The sequence below is a fragment of the Rhea pennata genome, chromosome 26, assembly GCF_028389875.1.
Source record: "Rhea pennata isolate bPtePen1 chromosome 26, bPtePen1.pri, whole genome shotgun sequence".
NCBI lineage: Eukaryota > Metazoa > Chordata > Aves > Rheiformes > Rheidae > Rhea > Rhea pennata.
The window spans coordinates 284330-302844 of NC_084688.1; the positions used below are offsets into that span (position 1 = coordinate 284330).

An 18515-nucleotide genomic window follows, 5' to 3' on the forward strand; every position below is an offset into this window, starting at 1 on the left:
TGGTTAAAGGGTGAGGGAAGTACTTCACAAAAGTATCTGGGACTTGAAACTTGATCTTGTCATGATATTGTTACCCTTGCTGAAGAAGTTCAACATAATTGATGCCTTCAGCAGGCTAGAAAGTTAAATGACTTATTCTCTACTAAGGCTTACATTTATTTTAGATGATACAGTTTATATCTTGGAACAAAGGCATGGATGACCAGGGCTTAGGGAACAGTATCAGCTTGAAAGTAATATAAAGCACTGTAGTAACAGGCTCTTTATCTGATTTATCTAGAACATCTGGAATGGATGGTGGAGCTTTGTGGTGCCTCTGTAGTGAAGCAACTTCATCTGTTCACACACAAAACAGTAAGTGTTAATGAATGTTACACTTTACTATAGACCATTCACTATTCGTAATACCCAATATACTGAAAGATTATGTGGCCTTCATGGGCTAACCAAAGACTGGTGCATACAGGTACGTTAAGTGAGAGCTGTTTGCACAGCAGTGATGTCAAATTGCCTGACAACAATTCTTCTGTTCTAGTCCCTGGCTACTCTATATTAAGAGATAGGCTAGCTTTTAGTGGAGAACTGATCGGAGTACTCTGTAGAATTCACATAACCGACTTCCTTGAAATCAGCACTGAGCTCCACTTCCCAGGGCAAAACAGCCTTTTGTGCCTTAACGCAGCATTCTTGGACAGACTTCATAGAAAAATCTTAAGCTGATGTCTTTCTCCCCCTACAACTACTTAACATCCTCTTTGAAGTGATGTACTGAAGCAAAGAGTCAGCCCAGTTACCACTCTACAGATAGGTGGGAGAGTGATTTAATGTGAAACGGGTAACAGTAGCATTTTTATTTTCTTGAAATCCTAGAATTCTACTGCTGTCGTGGTTGTGCAGCCAGATGCTTGGATGGAAAACACAGACTACAGAGGTAAAACTACATACAGTCATGTACTGTTTTATGGTACACATTGAATGGTTTATTGCTTCTGTGTTTTTAGTACTTAAATATCAGAGAGATTCTGTAGTGGAATCAGAATAAAATCCCACCCTCTCTGAGGGTGGAGGAATGTCTTGAAAGAGAAGTCTGAAAGGACAAACTATTATGTCTCAGGAATCAATGATGGAGTTGCAACTTGTTATGATGAGATGTAAATGTGATCCTATTGTCCATATGCTGTTGGCTCAGGTGTCCTGCATATGCTCAGTCAGCTTAATGGAAAGTTTTCTGATTGCAGCTAGTTTTTTAAAAGGTGGAAAGGCATGCTTGTGGAGGATTAGTAAGATGTACCATAGAGGTTGTGGAGTCTCCTTCTCTGGAGATATTCCAAATCTGCCTGGATGCAACCCTGTCTAATGTGCTCTAGGTGACCCTGCTGAGCAGGGGGGTTGGGCTAGATGATCTCCAAAGGTCCCTTCCAATCTTACCGAGTCTATGATTCTATGTAGCGCAAAGCCTCGGATGATGCTATGGGGACAGTATTCTCCTGGTCAGGAAAGAACATCCAACTACATTAATTGATTACCCACCTCCCCCCATGGAATCAAAATGATCTAGAGAGATGATGAGACTGAAAGTTCAAGTTTTCTGCACTAACTTTTCCTTGAGATAGAGGGAATTGAGTCATTAGGCTACAGTGGAGTCCAACAGAAAAATAGGACAGGAAGATAATGCTGTAAACAAAAAGCTGTTTCCAGGCACTGGGAGAAAGAAAAAGGCCTGAATTTTCAAATGATTTTAACTATTAGGCATTAATTTGGCAGAATGGTGGGCAAAAGGGCATTTTTCAGTTTCCGTTTTGTGGTGGTGGTGGTGTTTTTCCTGATCCTCTTCTCCCTTTCTCAAAACTGACAAATGTAGAGTCTGGGATCAGTTCAGTAATATTCTGTTGCTTCTCTCTGCGACACTCATTACTTGTCACATACTCAGTATGGCTGAGCAGACAAACTGAGCCTCTGTCACGAAGATCCTAAATTAAAAGATATCAAAGCCTGCACTCTTAGCTGTTAGTGCTTATTCTATGGCATTCAAAACTTCCTGCCTGACTTCTTGTCAAACAGCCATTCTCTATAGAACAGTTATATTACCTGCATTGTTAAGATGTATATATATACATTATTTTTTTTTTAGAATCTTGCTTTTTATCAAGGTTTTGAAAATGTGAAACATAAACTAAATAGCTTAATCTGGAAGACATGGGTATGCTCACCTTAAATTTGCTTTGACTCACTGATACTGTTTTACCATCTATGTCTTTGTCTTGCAGCAATCCAGCAAAAGAACAATGTTGCTGTGGTGTCTCGAGAGTGGGTATTAGACAGTGTTGCTTGCTATGAGTGCCAGGATTTTGATGCTTACCTTGTGTCCTAAGGGTGATCTGCAGTTATTTTGCCATTGTGCTGAAATTCTCATCAGTGCTGTTACTTTGGTACTGGTTTAAGGATAAGTAATTTATGCAGAGAGCACCTTTGACTCATGTTCTTATTTTGGAGTAAAACAACTACACTTTTACTAGCAATAAAATTACTTAAGTAGCATTACTATGCACAGATGGAATTATCTACTACTTAAAAGAATAACATTTCTAATTTCAAAGTAGTCCATAGACCCATGTGATACAAATCAAAAAAAAATCAGAATCTAACAAGAAAATTTAGAACAAGGCCTCCTCAAAGAAATGGTAATGCATTATTTACCATCCCAGCTAGCTACTTGAGGACATTTTGGAGACAGTCACTTACATGAGTTATATGGGGCTCAGGACTTGAATCAAAATGTAACTTGCACGACTCAGTAACATCCGTATTTTTGCTTGCATAAATACATACCCTGAATTAGGATGAGCATATACCAACACAATGAAATATAATTTTGTGATCACTAATGAATCAGCCTGGTTTTAGGCCAGGGATTACAGTTGTTTTGGAAGCTATACAAAGAGCTCTCCTGTTGAAACTGTTGTATACAAAAATGCGTACATGTTCAAATGAGAAAAATCATCTACAAGTTCCCTAAAAAGCCAACACTTGATTCTCAGCATAAACTAATCCTCAAAACCACAGGTGTAAACCAATACTGTCAGTCTTAATTCTGAAAAGTGTATGTAGAACCTATGAAAAAGGAATACTAAACAGATGCAATTTAGTATCTCAGTGACATATAATAAGCCCTGCCTACAAAATGAGACCACAAAGAAAATATATTACTTTTTAATGAATAAAATGTATTGCTTCTTTCTGTTGCCAAGCAATTCGGCTTCATAAATAATTTTGTACTTTCAGAACAGAAAAAGAAACTATTTTCATAAAGTTGCTTTAAAAATTTTTTTAGCCAAATTCAGAGAATTGTTTGGGAGTCTAATGATGCTAGGTTGTCTTAGAAAGTTATATAAAGTATGTTTGTAAATACTGCAACACTCAAAGTAAATAAAATGAGATTGGCAAGTACTTTAATTGTCCAGCTCTTGTGTGAATCAGTTATTCAATCTCTACATTGAGAGATACATGACAATATTTCTGGAGTCTAACCTCCTGCAATGGTGGGGAAGGAGACTTGCTGGAGGAGATTTCATAAATGTAAATTAGGGCACAACTGTAATTTCTATCAGCATGAGAAGCAGATGTTATCAAGTGTCTTGCAGTTTCCAGATTGAGGCAAATGTAGTCCAACTAGAGCTTGCTATTGGTAGCATGAGTGTGGAAGCATTTGCTCAGTTCAAGGTACATCACTGTTTTCTTCTATGTGCAACAGTGTTTCATAACTGTCAAGGCTGCTCAATGCAGCCTCACCTTCAGACTGACATTCCTCTTATCTCTGAAGCTTTTTTTAATCTACCTTTCAGAAGATTAAAGCTATGAAGGCTAAATGCTGCCACTTAGTTGAGAGGCAAAGGCCAAACAAGACTGTCTTGCAGCTGCTATTGTGAAATTGTTCCTCTGATCTGGACACAAGCATTGTCCTTTCTAGCAAGTACTAGCTCCTGCTAGATAATTGTCAGCAGATGTAAGACACCTGGGATGCTGCTGTTCTCCTTGGGGATGGTTATGTCTCTGGCAACTTTTTAATGAAGTGCCACGTGTGAAATTTTGTAGTAACCTACATCTGATTTTAAGCTTTGAAAGAAAAGCTCAATTATTTTGAGAGTCTAGTTGAGGATTACTTAATTAAATCCTGGAAGCTGAAATCTAAATGTGATGTTGCTTTGCTGTTTGGCATGTTTTATCTCATTTTGGATGTCCTAAAGCTTGGAATTCACTACATGGCTTGTTCTGACTTCCCTTTAAAAATGAAACAAGAAAAGTGAGGCTTGTGAACACAAAAGAGAATTCACAGAATAAGAGTTGAACTTAGGGACTGGGAAATGGTAGAGAGAACAAGAATAATTTTAACTGAACCTCTAAACCATATGAACGAAACAATTTTAATAAATTACTGTTGGCATTCTGCTGCTCCTTCTGAAGAATTTTTTTTTTTTTTTTTTTTTTTTACACATGGCAACACTACAGGAAACACATCCAGGTTTCTTTAGTTCTTTAGGAAGCTTAGCCTCAAACATTTTTTCTATCAGTTAGAAAGCTTCACTCTCACACAACTGTAGATACACTATATGTGAAACAAAGTTCCTTATCAATAAAACTTCTTGATCCAGTTCCTCACTCAGAGTCCTTTAATGTGCAGGAATCTGAAGCCACTGCAGCTGCTGTGGCTGGAAACACCTGTGTAGTATGTACACTGCAGGCTCAGTGCTGGGAGGATCTATATAGTAGAAATTCCAGCTGGGTTTGTTTAACCTGGAAAAGGGTGGGTGGTGGGGGAGGTAATTGTGAATCCTCATTAAAAGAGCTCCCAGTCTTCACTACAGCCTGAATGTGCAAGGTAGTGGCAGAGTGCTGCTGTTCCCACTCAGGACTGTGCAGCATGATGTACAGATTTGTCACTGCACAGGCAGGGTGATTGGTGACAGTGGCTGCTTGCAGGGGACCCTTCCTAACCCTTTCTTATGTTCCTGCCAGGTTACGGATGGCACCTTATTGCTTCAGCTCCAAAGGGATGTGGAGGAGGGGCTTGCTCTCACTCTTATAATACAGAAACTTTAAATGCATCTCCTAGCAGATGTAGTCATTATGCATTGTAAATGAGCTTGGGGCTTGCTCTAAACAAATATTTGAGTGGCAAATCTACTTACCATATGTAGGAGGCAAAGGTGAGAGGAAACCAGCAGCTGGGATTTCCTGCAGCAGTTGGGGCCCTGACTGGCTCTGCAGGGATTGCTGTCTTTTTTGCTTGGCACTTTGAAGAAGGGGGCTGTCTAGCTTGCACTGCCTGCCTTGCAGCTTCACCTAATCATTCTTGTTTGGGAAAAGGTTTTGTTGCTGAGGTGCATTGTTAATGCAGTAGCTTCCTGCTTACGGGCTCAATGGCAGAATTTGGAGAATATCGGCATGGCAGGCAGGAGTGGGCAGGTTCCAGAAGGGCTGCAGCACTCTCTACCCAGAGTCTTTCCCTGCATTGCCCCGCAGAGCAGCAGAGATCCATCAGCCCTCGCTGATTCACAGAGGGTGCTTGAGCCTTTTCTGCACTGGGACTTGTGCAAGCTAACAGAAGCAATACAGTTCAATCAGCTTCTGTTAACCACTAGACCTCATTTTCCAGAGTGGGAAATGTTTTGCAGCTCTCAGGACTGTGGGCCCCAGCAAGCATGATGTGATGGCGCTGTCCAGGTTACAAGGCTGAGTCGTGTAGCAGTCATACGAAATGGCAGATCACAAAACTCTACAGACATTTGTAATCCTTTCCTGTTCCCACCTCCCTGACAATAGATATTACTGACCCTGCTTTGCAACTTGTTTCTGCTAGCAGCTAGACCAGGAACACTGTAGTGTGTAGACAATGTCTGCCAGATGCTGCTCCTTCCCTGGGAGAAGAGACCAGCAAGGGCTTGATCACGGCTCGGGATGGCAGGAGTTTGTTCAACAACATTATGTTCCACAACAGCTTTATTCTGCTGTTAGACTGGTGTTTCCATGGGTGCCTCATATTTGCAACTGTTCTTTCTACGCTTTGAACAGTCGCACCCATGCCAGTACCTGACCTGCTGAAAGTGCTGAGGAGCAGCAATGGCTATGTGTACAGCTTGTTGGACTGGTTTACTCCGAAAACAATCTTTCCTCTGCTTTAGGATCCATACACAAAGGGTTATTTCCCTGCAGATCTGAAGCCATTCATAACATAGTAGCTTATTCATGAATGCAATTAGAACACTTGTCTAACTCATTACTAGAGTTAATGATAAATCGAAGAAATATTCAGTGTGTTCCTGTAATTATTCTTGGTGATTTGTGGATTGTTTTCATCTTTGGTCTGCTGTCGGCTTTATTTTGCTAATATTATGAATAAAAGCTTTTTGCATAATCAATGATTTAGAGGATATCTGTGGATTCACCCTGCTCATAGGACAGGCAATGTGAGCTGAGGCAAAGCAGTGAAAGAACAGGCTGTGTCTCTCTCTCCTGGTGTTGTTCTGGGTCTTCGCTGGCTTTCACTGGGCACCGGACTGCTCCAGCGGCTGAGAGAGCTGTGTTCAGACTCTGTTTTGTGCAGGGACTCTTTAGCACAAGTTGCACTACAAGCCTGTCTTTGCTTAAGATGTATGTTAAGTGCCCCTAAGCATTTGACTTGGAACAAAGTGGAATCTGCTGAAGAAGGTGAATTTTGATTTACTGGGATTTGGTATTTGTGTTGGGGGTTTTTTTGTTTGTTTGTTTGTTTTTAACAGGCAATAAGGGTAGACGCCTTCCAAGGAAAGAGATGAGAAGAGCTTTCCTGAGGGTACTTCAAGTCTAGTGCTTGTGAAATGATTAAAGATAGCAGCAGTCTCAGTCCAAGCAGGGATGGTATGCAGGGTAAGGCCAGCGAACATGGGGAGGCCAAGTGCCCATGCTCTGTTCGACCGAGGCAGCCAGTCTGCTGGTCTGCAGGGCTGAGCTGGGTTCATAAGATGCCATATGAGACTTGTGCAAAGACACCTACCTGCATGTTTGTCTTTGCTTTAACAAGTCATTTGCCCATGAAGCACCACAGTGAGTTTCTGAAAGGTCAAGAAATCTGATTTCCCTGGTGGCAGTCAGACTGTATCTGGTAAGAGCTGCTGGAGCAAAGGGAAGCTGTCGGTGTGGACTGGGGCTTGCTCCACCTATCTGATGCTAGGGCAGCTGTGATAGGCAGAACAGCTAAGACTCAACGAAGTAAAATTGCTAATAGATACTCCACCAGCACTCCCAGCAGCAATGGCCTGAATTGAGGGGTCACTTGAGGAAAGCAGAGAAGTGTTTGTTGGTGTCTGTCCTTTGTGATCTAGCCTCTTCATCCTGTGCTGGGTAGGAGCAAGAGTGTGTCTCTTGCTTCACCCATTGTATGCATGCAGTCCATTTTTAACCCCAGATAATGGCCAGAGAGCAGCAAGATTAGAACTGAAGATAAGGATTTATTCCTTGCAATCTGTGAAAGGGCCAGGATCCGAACCAGGTAGTTTTGTTGTGGACCAGAGTGTTAACTGGACCTCCCAGAATAGATTAAAGTTGTACAGTTGCTTTTGAGTCATACACACACTTTAGACCCTGAATTCAATCTTATCTATTACAGGTTCATCTCTGTTTAAAAAGATGTGCTATTCATTATGTTCATAGTAGCAGTTTGTAAGCTTTAACTTACACTTAAAAAGCATCAGTTCTTATTTGTTTGCTTCTTTGATGTAAAGCACGCTTTGGCAGAGCATTTCTCGCTCTGCTTGGAGCTCACTGGCCTGGGAGCTTTACATGTTGAGAATGTCAGGAGGATAATATTTGGGAGGCAACATGTACTTATCTTCACAGGGACATGAGGAGGACAGATTCTGCAAGCTGTGACTAACAAGTTAAGTGCTATAGCTGCAATGTCTAATTACAGAAGAGCTTTCAGGAGATTGTAAAGTTGAGATTTCTAGCGGAACACAAGGTCTCCTTCCCTAAGGCAGTTTGCAAAGTAGTCTTACCCTTACATTCCTGGTCAAATCAGTAGCAGGTCCCCCTTCTACCTTGTTTGTTGCCATGCTGGTTCAGTAACTATAGCACTTAGCTCTTAGAGAGATAGGAGAGCTGGATGCAACTCAAAATGGGCATCTGGTCTAGCATGAACATTTGATGTTATGGCGACGCGCAAGTTGCAAGAAAAAACCTTCCCTCCTTCCTCCATTCCTTTTTTAGCCTGTGCCTAGTGCCTGGATGAAAAGTACAGGGGAAAGGCCATGCTCAGCTGGACCAAGCTGTACGGGAAAACTAATCTTCCTTTTAGTTCCCTGTATGGATGGTACCCTGCAACAGGAGAGCTGCCTTCCCTATATCTGCTGGCCAGTTTATCCATAAATTGTTGATATGCACAACTAATTCTTCTGACTGTCTGGAATATTAGATGTCCTGGCCAATTGTGCCTGCCATGCAGGAATGCAAGTCCTGATCGGACAGGAGGAGCACGCAGCCAATCCACTCGTGCTTGTTATAGTCCTTTCTGTTTCTGTCCAGTCACAATCCATGTACCAGACAGATTGCTGAATGTTACAACTTTGTCAGCTAACATGATCTGAAAGTTTGTCTGGGCAGCTCCCAAGCAACCTCTGTATTCTCTTCCCTGTGATCCAAAATGCCCAGAAGTGCTAATGCTGCTGCAAGCAGTTAATAAAGAGTTTCCACGCATGCATTACAGATGCTCATATGTATGTGCCACTGGCTCAGTAGCTGATGAGGACACATCTGCAAACAGAGGCTCAAACACCAGTGCCAAGCCCTGAAGATGGGGAGAACTGCTAGCTGGATTTGGGCAAAGGCTGTGGCTGGTTTACCTGCTGAGCTCTGTTTTAGCAGCCTGTTGAAGATTTGAAGGGGTGGTACTAAACTTAAGTGGATGAAGTATTTGGGTCAGGGCCAACCTGCAGGGGGGCTGTATTAGGCTGGAAGGGTGGACATGTCATGCTGCACAGGGTTTTTACTGAGCAGAAAACCCTCAAGGAACTGGATGGTGGACCCAAGGCAGATGAGCTATCAGCATGTGACTGTGTCCTGCTAATGAATCCTGCTGAAATGCAGTTTGTAAGCCTGACAAAAGCGCCATTGCAACCCGAGTTGTTGCTAGTGCACAACACAGTACTGTGCCTGCTTGCTGCTACCTAGAGCCAGCTTCTCTGCACAGTACAGAACTGCTCACAACATTAGCTGTATTAGAGTCTGGGTGAGCTCTCCCAGCCAAGTCAGGCTCTGGGTGAGAGCCCATTGGGTGGAGAGGTCCAGAACAGTAAGAAACTCTGCAGGAAGATCAATCACTGTGAAGCTGGCAAAGCTGCTGCTGAGATGCTTTTTAGGTGTTTGTCAGGCAGGATTAGACAAAGGGCAGACTGATCCAATGTGAATGCAGTGAATCAGGGCAGCTCTTTATACGTCTCCTGCAGGGATGCTGGGTCAACCATTTCCCACGAGTTCTTAATTCCTTTGTTTATTTTTTCCTATTCATGAGAACCTCTTCAGAAACTTTCTTTGCAAGAGGGTAGCAGTTTCCCGCTCTGCTTGCGCTCTTGCACATTTCTCGTTCCTGGTCTAGAGGGCTTTCTGATGGAGTGAGGCTCTTGCTCCTTAGCAATCTCTTGGGGGGAAACTCATCAATGTTAGTGAGAGAAAAGCTTCAAACCTGCTCAGGCTTAAATGCAATTAGACATGACTTCAGGGATGAAGGAAATAGTGCCCAAAGCCTTAGAGCATATCCGGGCTGTTGCTGAGGCTAGACCTGAGTGTATGTGGGAGGGAGGAGGCGCCTTCTCAGAGCTGTCTGTTTACTCCTTTCCTGGTGGCTGTGATTCTCTGCCATGGCAGGGAACTGGGGCCTTTGCACAGCAGCTTGGGCATACAGGGAGCACCAGGGCTGATGCTGCCCATTTTCCCCTATCCCAGGAAGAAACCTCAGAGCTGAGTCCCTACAAAGAATACAGATGTCAGGCTACTGTGTGTCATGCGGCCTTCTGCACTGGTTCTCAAGGCCTGTTGAACTTAGACATATGAAGTGCTCTCTTTCACACGTGTGCCTGTGTGCATGTGTGTGGCCGATGAATTGTCCTGAGGTTTGTGTGATGTGTCCTGCAGTTGATACCCACTTTGAGACATGAAGGGGAGGAGGAAGAAGGGCTAGCTTGTCTCTGCCCTTAGCCAGTCAGCTGGCCATGCACCTGTGCAGGTGCATACTGGCAATGCTAGTAAAGAACATCTGGTAGAGACCTGCCTGCTAAACCTCCTGTTCTACTGTAGCAGCCCTTTATTTTGCTGATCATGATGCAGTTTCCTAAAAGCCACTGACCCATTTGTAATATTAATTTTACTCTGACAACCAGAATATAGAGGCTGTGTTTCCTCTATTGGTCCCAGAGCAAGTACAAGGCTTTCTGCTATGGTAAATGAAAACCAAGCAGCTGAGAATCTGGCCAGCTATGGGGAAAGCAAGCACGGGTTAATCAAATCTCATCCGTATCATGTTAACCTCTGTGCCCCCTCTGCCATAAGCGATGCAGTTATACCTGATATGTAGATCATTTTATATCTCTACAATTTTGGAGGATTATAAGAGTCAGCCATAAAAACCTATGGCCAAGCCTCTGTGCTGGGAGTTACCATACAAAAGGATACGATGTAATTTTCCTTACGCCTGTATCAGATGAAATCCATGGCAACCAGCATCTTTGCATGAGCTGCCTCTGATTCCCAGTTGGCTCTTGCCAGCCACACAGGCGGGCACCACAGGAGGGCTGGCAGCGACTTCGCTGTGCAGCATTGCTGAAACCTCCCCTGCTGTCTGCTGCAGTGCCTCCTCTTTCATGCACCTTTGCTGCCCATCTAATGTGCTAGACTCTTCTTATTAATGCCACTATGCTCTTATCTCATGCCTGTGTCCTACAGCCAATAGCATGATTCCTTGCGGGTTAGGGACCATGGTCACCTGCACGGGCATATCCAAATGGGTGTCTGTTCAAGGGCTTGTAAGGGAGGAGAGAGATAAATTGCATATGTAATAGGCTTATTTAGCATGAAAATGCTACTCAAATACTAATCAAAGGGTCAGATGTAGTTTTCAGGTATACTACTGGACTGTGTTTCGGCTACTGTAGGTGATGAGTGTGTGATCAAGCTCTGGCTGGTGCTTCCTCAGTGATGTTACCAGCAAGGCTTTGAGGGCTCCTCCATATGTCCTTCCCCCAAGAACCTCACACCTTTCCCAAGGCCTCTGGTACCATCTCATGCTAGACACTGGCTCCAGAGCTTCCCAGAGCCATCCCACAGGTCCCAGGTGTGACCTGCACTGCTCAGCACTGGGAGCCACTCTGCAGTCTCTGATGAAACTGCAGAGCCGCGTACCAGCCAAACCAGGCTCTCTGGTCTCTTGTCCCACCACTCACATATTAACTTACTACTTGTCTCTGACAGAAGGAAAAGGAATCTCCTCTGTGTCTTGCCCCTTGTTATCTCACCTGCCTAGCCCCCCTTCCATGTCTCTCCTCCCCACCTTTCTGTACAGATGAATCAAGCACCAAGAATACATGCACACAGCACAGGCAATAGCTGGAGGCAGAGGGGAGACTCTGTGAAGCCTCCCCAGGCTAGGGCTCGGTATGCTGCCACCTGCAAGAATAAGCATGTTTAATTACCTGCATTAACATGCAGACCATGAAGTCATTAGCATTGGTATTCATTCGCTGGTGTTAGTGGAACGAGCTTTCCAGAGCATTGCTGCTCGTGGGACATTCCATCACAGCCCTTCCTGAGAGAACTATTTGCATCCTGCATACATACGTTTTTATTAATTGCAACAGGCTGACTGATGAAATGAAATAAAGTGATTAATTAGGTGACAGTTGTAGGAATCAGTTAGGGTCAGAGTAAACATTTGCATAGAAAAGACAAGTGATTCACTTGCAATTTGTGTCTCACCTTAGAACAATGGCTGTCTGTCACTTGGGGGATACAGGGGTTTTGAGCACTTTATTGTAACAGTGCATTGATAAAACAGAAGCAGGAACTTTATAAATAGGAGAGAGACAGAAACTGTTCATTGAAAAACAAAGCAGTGATATTGTCAGGCGCTCCAGTAGCTTTTCTGTGCACTCCTGGGCTGATGCATGCACTCAGCTAGGTATACCTTCCTCAAATTATCTATTTGCCGTAACTCTGAAAGCTTAAGGGTATTGCCTAGAGCTGAGCACAACAATGAGGTTCTTGCCTTTATCCCTTCCTACACGTGCATGCACCAATTGCAGCCCCACCCTGCAATACCAGGCTACTCTAGTCTTGCCGGTAGGTTCATCTTGTAGATACTTACTTCCCATTTTTCAACAGTGTTACATTAGCCAGCCTTTGTGTATCTCTGTTGACAAGCTGCCTTTTTTCCCATTACACCTCTTGTTGAGCTAATTCTGGTCTTCCTGTGAGCTAATTCTGGTCTTCCTGTGAGCACAAAGGAAGTGAAACCAGTCCTGTGCTTACTATCTGATTCAGTAACAGGTGGAAAAAAAGTTGCTGTAGTAAAGATGGGACCACCTAAAGGGTATGTGCAGCCTAGTAGAGTTGTTTGAGGACCCAGCCTTCCTGCACATGCTCTGCGTAATTACAGATCCAATCTGGACTTGCTTCAAATTCCCCTGGGAAATTAGTCGTTTGTCCAACATGCCAAACTGTTTTTGCTTCAGGTTGCTTTACTGCCTTTGGCCTTTTGGCCAGGATGCTAGCACTGTTGTAAAGCCCTAGCAAATGCCAAATGATCCCTGGGCCATGTGATACATGAATGAAGCAGATAAAACACACCCAGGGAGTGCACAAAACCTCACAGAAGTCAAGAGTTCAGTTAGTGCTCCAAGTATTGCTAGGATTCAAGAAGCACAGAGGAGGCTGCTGTGTTTCTTCCCCTTATCTCCTGCCAAATCTATGGAGCTGTAGCACTAAAAAGTGATTACTACTACAGGGTGTTTGTTGTGAGGGGACCAGGGATGTGTGCTGAAACTCCAAGGCAGGATTTAGTTACCCAGGATCAGATGGCATCTCACAGGCATGTTGCAATGGCATGTACCAATAGTATTCAATTATGCTTGCTGCCAGGAGTGTGCTGGAGTAGGGCAAGAACATTGCGTTTGCACAGCCCAGGCCAGAATGAATGAAAACAGTCACTCAAAAACCTACTCCAAAGTAGCTAGGTTCTGGCGTATGAATTGGAGCTGCTGTTGGAGTGATGGTAGGATGTGAGTGTGCGTGATGCCGAAGCCATGGAGAAGGCAAATTATTCTGCAGTGTTTGTGCCACCCAGTAAGGAAACATATGTGGTTTCCATAAGTTAATGGAATTGCTTTAATGGCCCTCCATATGTCATTGCCAACAACAGCAATTGGATGCCTTGGAAAATCTCTTCCTAGTTATGTTCATTTACTCCCCATGTCCAATTTCAGAAAAGCTGCCTACGGATCAATGAGCAGCTGGCTGGTTTCATTATATTTCTATATTTTTTAGGAAATTTGTTGTTTTCTAGAGCTCATCTTATACCCACAGAGAATGAATAGTTTGTGACAGTGAGTAGGAGAAGAGGAGAGGAATGGGATGCCTTCTGTTCGGCTTGTCGTGGGGATGAAAGGCATAAGGCAGTTCCTGCAAACATCTTAGCTTTGCTCTCTAGAACCATTGTACTTCTCTGCCAGTGGCTGGGGTGTTTCCTGTGTGAACTGGCCAGCACCGATGCAGTGCCACGGGAGAGACCTGCATGTGGAGTTCCCACCTGCACAGAGAGCAAAGGCCCTGGCAGCTAAGAAGGAAAGACTCACAGGGGTATATCCTCATGCCTAGGGTTGCTAGGAATGGGAGCAACCTTGTGTCATGGCTATTCTGCCCATAAGCTGCCACTAGTGCTAAGGCTTCAATTATGCTCTCAGCCTGAGCCTAGCAGCTGCTTTCTGTAACCATAGCAGACTAGAATCTGCTTGGCTCTTTTGAGAAAGTGGAGTGTACATAGAATGCAAAAGGAAAAATGGTTTCCAAGAAGTGTTTCTAGGAGCATTTACCAAACTATTGATAAAGACTCCTTTGCATTTCCTAAGAACATAGGCTAGGAAGAGACCTTGCAGGTCAGCAAGGGTAGCCAGCCTCCTTGGCCTGTAGGCACTTTGGGAAGCAGGGGCTAGCAGATGCCATCAGCAGTTTGCAGATCTGTCAGCAAGTAGCACCCGGTAAAGGGATCCTAAAGCGGGAAAGAAGTAGCACCCCTTAATGCGAATGCTTGATGCAAGAGGAGTGTGAGCTGCAGAGAGAAGAGCGAGTCCTCTGCTCAGGCTTTTGCTCCAGCTCAGGGTTTGCACTCCAACAGAATGCAGATCAGAAGAGGCCACACGTGAATGGAAAGCATGCATGGAATCAGCAGATTTGATGGGTTTTTTTTTTTTCCAACTCCTAGAGGAACTGAGCCTTTTTAGATAAGAAGAAGAAAACCCACCATTCAGAAACCTGCATGTATAGGAAAGCTTGTTCCTTCATATTTCATTGGTATTTGTCAGAGAAGTCAGTACTGAATGTTACAAAACTAAATACGAAACTGCTCTTCAGTCCATGCACACACACAGCCAGGATGGCATCTACATTTCCACAAATTGGTTTGACCTATTTACTAACTAAATTCGTGTCTCCAGCTTCCTCCATTGCTCAGGGATAATAAGCTGTTCTGCAGTCCTAGCTCCAAAGTGAAAATATCACTCTAGTGTAGGAAAAACAAACAAACAGAACAATAAAACCTTAGCAGGGCCTTCCCTGCTAAGCCCAATTCAAGCCCAATTAACACAATATACCTTTCCCATCATAACAGGAGGCTGATGGATCATTGTCTGGAAAATTATGGAAAAGCAATCACTAGAAAGTTTATCACTGATGAGATTTTGCTTATTTATTACTAAAGTAGTAGGGGTTTTGAAGGGAAGTAGTATCATTCTGACAACACCCACAGGAAAGACAAGTAACTGAGGGGTTAAAAGCGAATACAACAGAGGGAACAAAAACACAACAGCTGCTGGAAACCATGACTTGCAGCAAAGTTTGCAGAATTGCCTTACTGCAGCAGATCTAATGCAGCACCCCAAGTATTGCTGTGGATGGCAGCTGGGTTTGTATCTCTATGCTTGTTATGTGTCATTTTCTGCAAGTAAAAAACACTGGCTGTCAGAAATAAAGGCAGTGAAAACTGCCTTAGCACCCAAAGGCCATCTAAAATGAATTCTAAGAAATGGAGAACTCCAGCAATGCCCATCTTTTTCTGTGTAGCTTTCCTAACACTACAACGGACTAGAAACATTTTCCTTCTGAAAGAGAATTTGGCATTTTTAATTAAGATGACAAATTACTGCTGGCTAATTAGAGGTCTTAACTCCAGAATTACGTCCTAGGGTAGGCTGGAGTGTAAAGTTAAGAGCCCAGCTTTAGAAGCTGTGTAATGAGCATAAAGAAATAATCAGGTATAACAAGAGGAAGCAAAAGGCGGTATGAGAGTGTCTGATAATATCACAAAATATATGGGTAGACACATTAATGTATAGGTAAACACTACTGTGTTCAGTATACTCTGTAATTATCTCAGGGATCTCCCCATCTATGTTAGAATATACTTTGATTTAGCTCAGTTCCAAGCTGTTGTATAAAATCAATCAGCATTTTCTTCCTAATGGTCAGGTCCTCCTGACCAATGCTGGACCTCTGGGGTTACCAACTGACAGGAAGCCTTGAGGATGCTCTCTGCACTCACTGAGCATGCTGGGGTGCTTACAAATCTACATTAACGGCAAACATACTCAACAAGAAAAGACATCTGCTTATTGCTATGGATTTCAAATAGGCTGCTGCACGCGGACCAAATGCTTGTATGGTACTTTTGCATGTCCCAGGTGTACCCACGTAGATCAAATCTCCTACAGGAAGAATGAGATTAGCCTTCTGAATAGGAAAATTCCCATTTCAGCAATTCTATTCAGGTTGTTATACCACTCTTCACTGTTATCTCTGGATACACTCCAGAAGTCTCAGGCAATCTCCTAAGAATTTACTGTCTCACTGAAACCAGTTTTATTCTTGCAGGGTGGACACTTTTCTTCAATTTTCTAAAATATAAATAAATTTAAAAAATAAATAAAAATCAGAGTTTTGTTTCTAATTCTTACTCCAAATCTTCTTTTAACCTTGATGAATCCCTCTTTGTATCCACTCCCACTTGTAAGGCATGGAAAACAGCATTTCCTGATCTTCAGGTGGTTTGTTATGATAAATTCATGGCTTTTGTGATGGGCAAGGCCACCAGACACCTGTGAATAAATTCAGTGACTTGGATGCATTCAGGAGGAAGCTGCCTGTTTGTCTGCAGAAGGTGCTAGATGCATTTCACTCAGCTGATTTCTTTAGCTCTCTGCTCTCTCCTTATTCCAGCACCTCCTCCCTCAAATGCTCCAGTGCTATTCTTTGACACCTGTATAGTTAATCCTGACCAGTGATGCAGAGTATGTACTAGCTTAATGTTGTCACATACATCCATTAATTATCCCTTGATTGTCATTAAGGCTGATTACAAAGACCTACATTTTTAATTTCCTTAAATCCCACTTGGCAACAGTGGGAACTTAAAAAAAGGTTCCTCATGTAGACATTTAATGAGTTAAACCACTTCTGACAGCAATCACACAGCATCTCATACTTATATTCTTTCTTCAGACAAAGACCAAGGTCAAGTCAGTAATTAAAACTTATCAGGGAGCCCCTACGATTGGGATTCAGAGGGAGGCCTGCTCTCATTTATACCTTCTTGCATTTCTACTTGGAAATTGCTAAGAAGTCCATTTTGTTATGAACTAAAAAGATAATGTAAACAAATCACAGGATAATAATTGGGAATTCTCCATCTGTGATTTCTGCCGTTTGACTGCTGCTGCACATACTTCACTGTGCTAATGAACTGTAATAAATACTCACCCACTGAACTGATAACATGTTTTCAGAAGCATGCTGTGCAATGCAGAACAGGTACTTTGTTCTTTGCTGATTAGATTGCACTTGTTCCACATTGCATCATCAGGTTGCAGCAGGTAACTTCTGTGTAGTTACCTCCTAACTGTAATTGCCTGCCCTTTAGTGAAAAAAAACAAAATAAAAGCTCAAGTATTTTGAGGTTTGTTAAGAATTTCTATTATACTTGACGTGTTTTTTTATGAGACTATTTTATTGTTCTGTGAACAATACTTAATCTGTTAATTTCTGGACTTTGTGGACTGTGTCTGAGACATGGTAGCATTCCAAAAACCCAAATCTAAGCTGAATTTTTTTTATTAAGAAGTCTGGCATAGACCTCTCTCTAAGAAGGCTTAACCTCTAGCATCCTGGTAATGGACTTCCAGGCTGCTAAAAGTCTTATAATCACTAATAACTCAAAACAGCACCTGCAGGAAAAGATAAACTAGGACCATGTTGTTTCCCAATATTTGTAGGCTCACTGACTCCCAACTGCTTCATTCTGTGTTGAGACCCTTCCCTAGATCTCAAAAGGATTTTACCCATCTCTGGTCTGCCTAAAATTGCTGCTGATACTTTTAACTGTTCCTGAATTTGTAATAATGGAATTTATCAAGAGGAGATGGTGAGTATGGGCAGGAAGGGGCTCCTTACAGTGCTGAATTAAAGCTGTGTCATGGTCGGGCTGACAGGCGACTCACTCCCTGTAATCCTGTAAAGAATGTATTTAGCTCAGTGAGCTACTTATTAAAGAACAAACTATGGATAAAGAAGGCATAGATTTAATGTAATAGCCGCTCCTGAAGTTAGCAGACTCCATGTTGTCCCACAATACATGTGTTTCTTTGTACCCCTGTGCCACGAGTAAGCTGAACTAGGAGACAGCCACTCAGCAATCCTCTATGTCACACACTTCTTGAGGAAAGCCATTTCAGTATCCTTGCTATTCTTCCATCCTCATCTCAGGCTGACTGACACTACTGGAAAATATCCATTGATCCAGGCAGGAGGTTATTGATGGCCCAACAGCTAGAAAGGTGTTGCTATGCCCTCTCTCCAGAGGTATCTGGCTTGATGAATAATTTGCTTGGAAAATATGGAAAAATATCAATGAAATATAAACTGGAAGATGGATGGGGGGAACATCATGCTTCAGCTTTCTTCTATTTTCAGGCACAGCGAGCATGCACAAGGAGTACAAAAACATTTGCACTGTGTTTTCGGATGGAGGTAGAAACTGTGCCAAGGAGGTGATGGTTATTTGCGCCCTGGGGGCACACACGCTGTTTGTTTCATCTGGATCTGATCCAAAAAGTCTGGCCAAGAGTGCCAGGTATTTCCAATCTGGGAATGAAGTTTCATCCTTGCCTGTGAATCTGGGACAACGGAGACACATACTCTGAGAGGGAAAAAAAAAAAAAAAAAAAAAAAAA

General features: G+C 43.0%; 1 protein-coding gene across 1 annotated transcript in view; it reads left to right on the top strand.

Moving 5' to 3' along the window:
- BRCA1 (BRCA1 DNA repair associated) overlaps nucleotides 1-3436 on the top strand; it is a 28091-nt gene extending 24655 nt beyond the window's left edge. The window contains exons 18-20 of the mRNA XM_062595870.1: nucleotides 281-354; nucleotides 871-931; nucleotides 2268-3436. Coding sequence (XP_062451854.1) covers nucleotides 281-354; nucleotides 871-931; nucleotides 2268-2371 — 239 coding nt within the window. The 3' untranslated portion in view covers nucleotides 2372-3436. The remainder of the gene's footprint in view (nucleotides 1-280; nucleotides 355-870; nucleotides 932-2267) is intronic.
- The last annotated feature ends 15079 nt before the right edge of the window (nucleotides 3437-18515 follow it).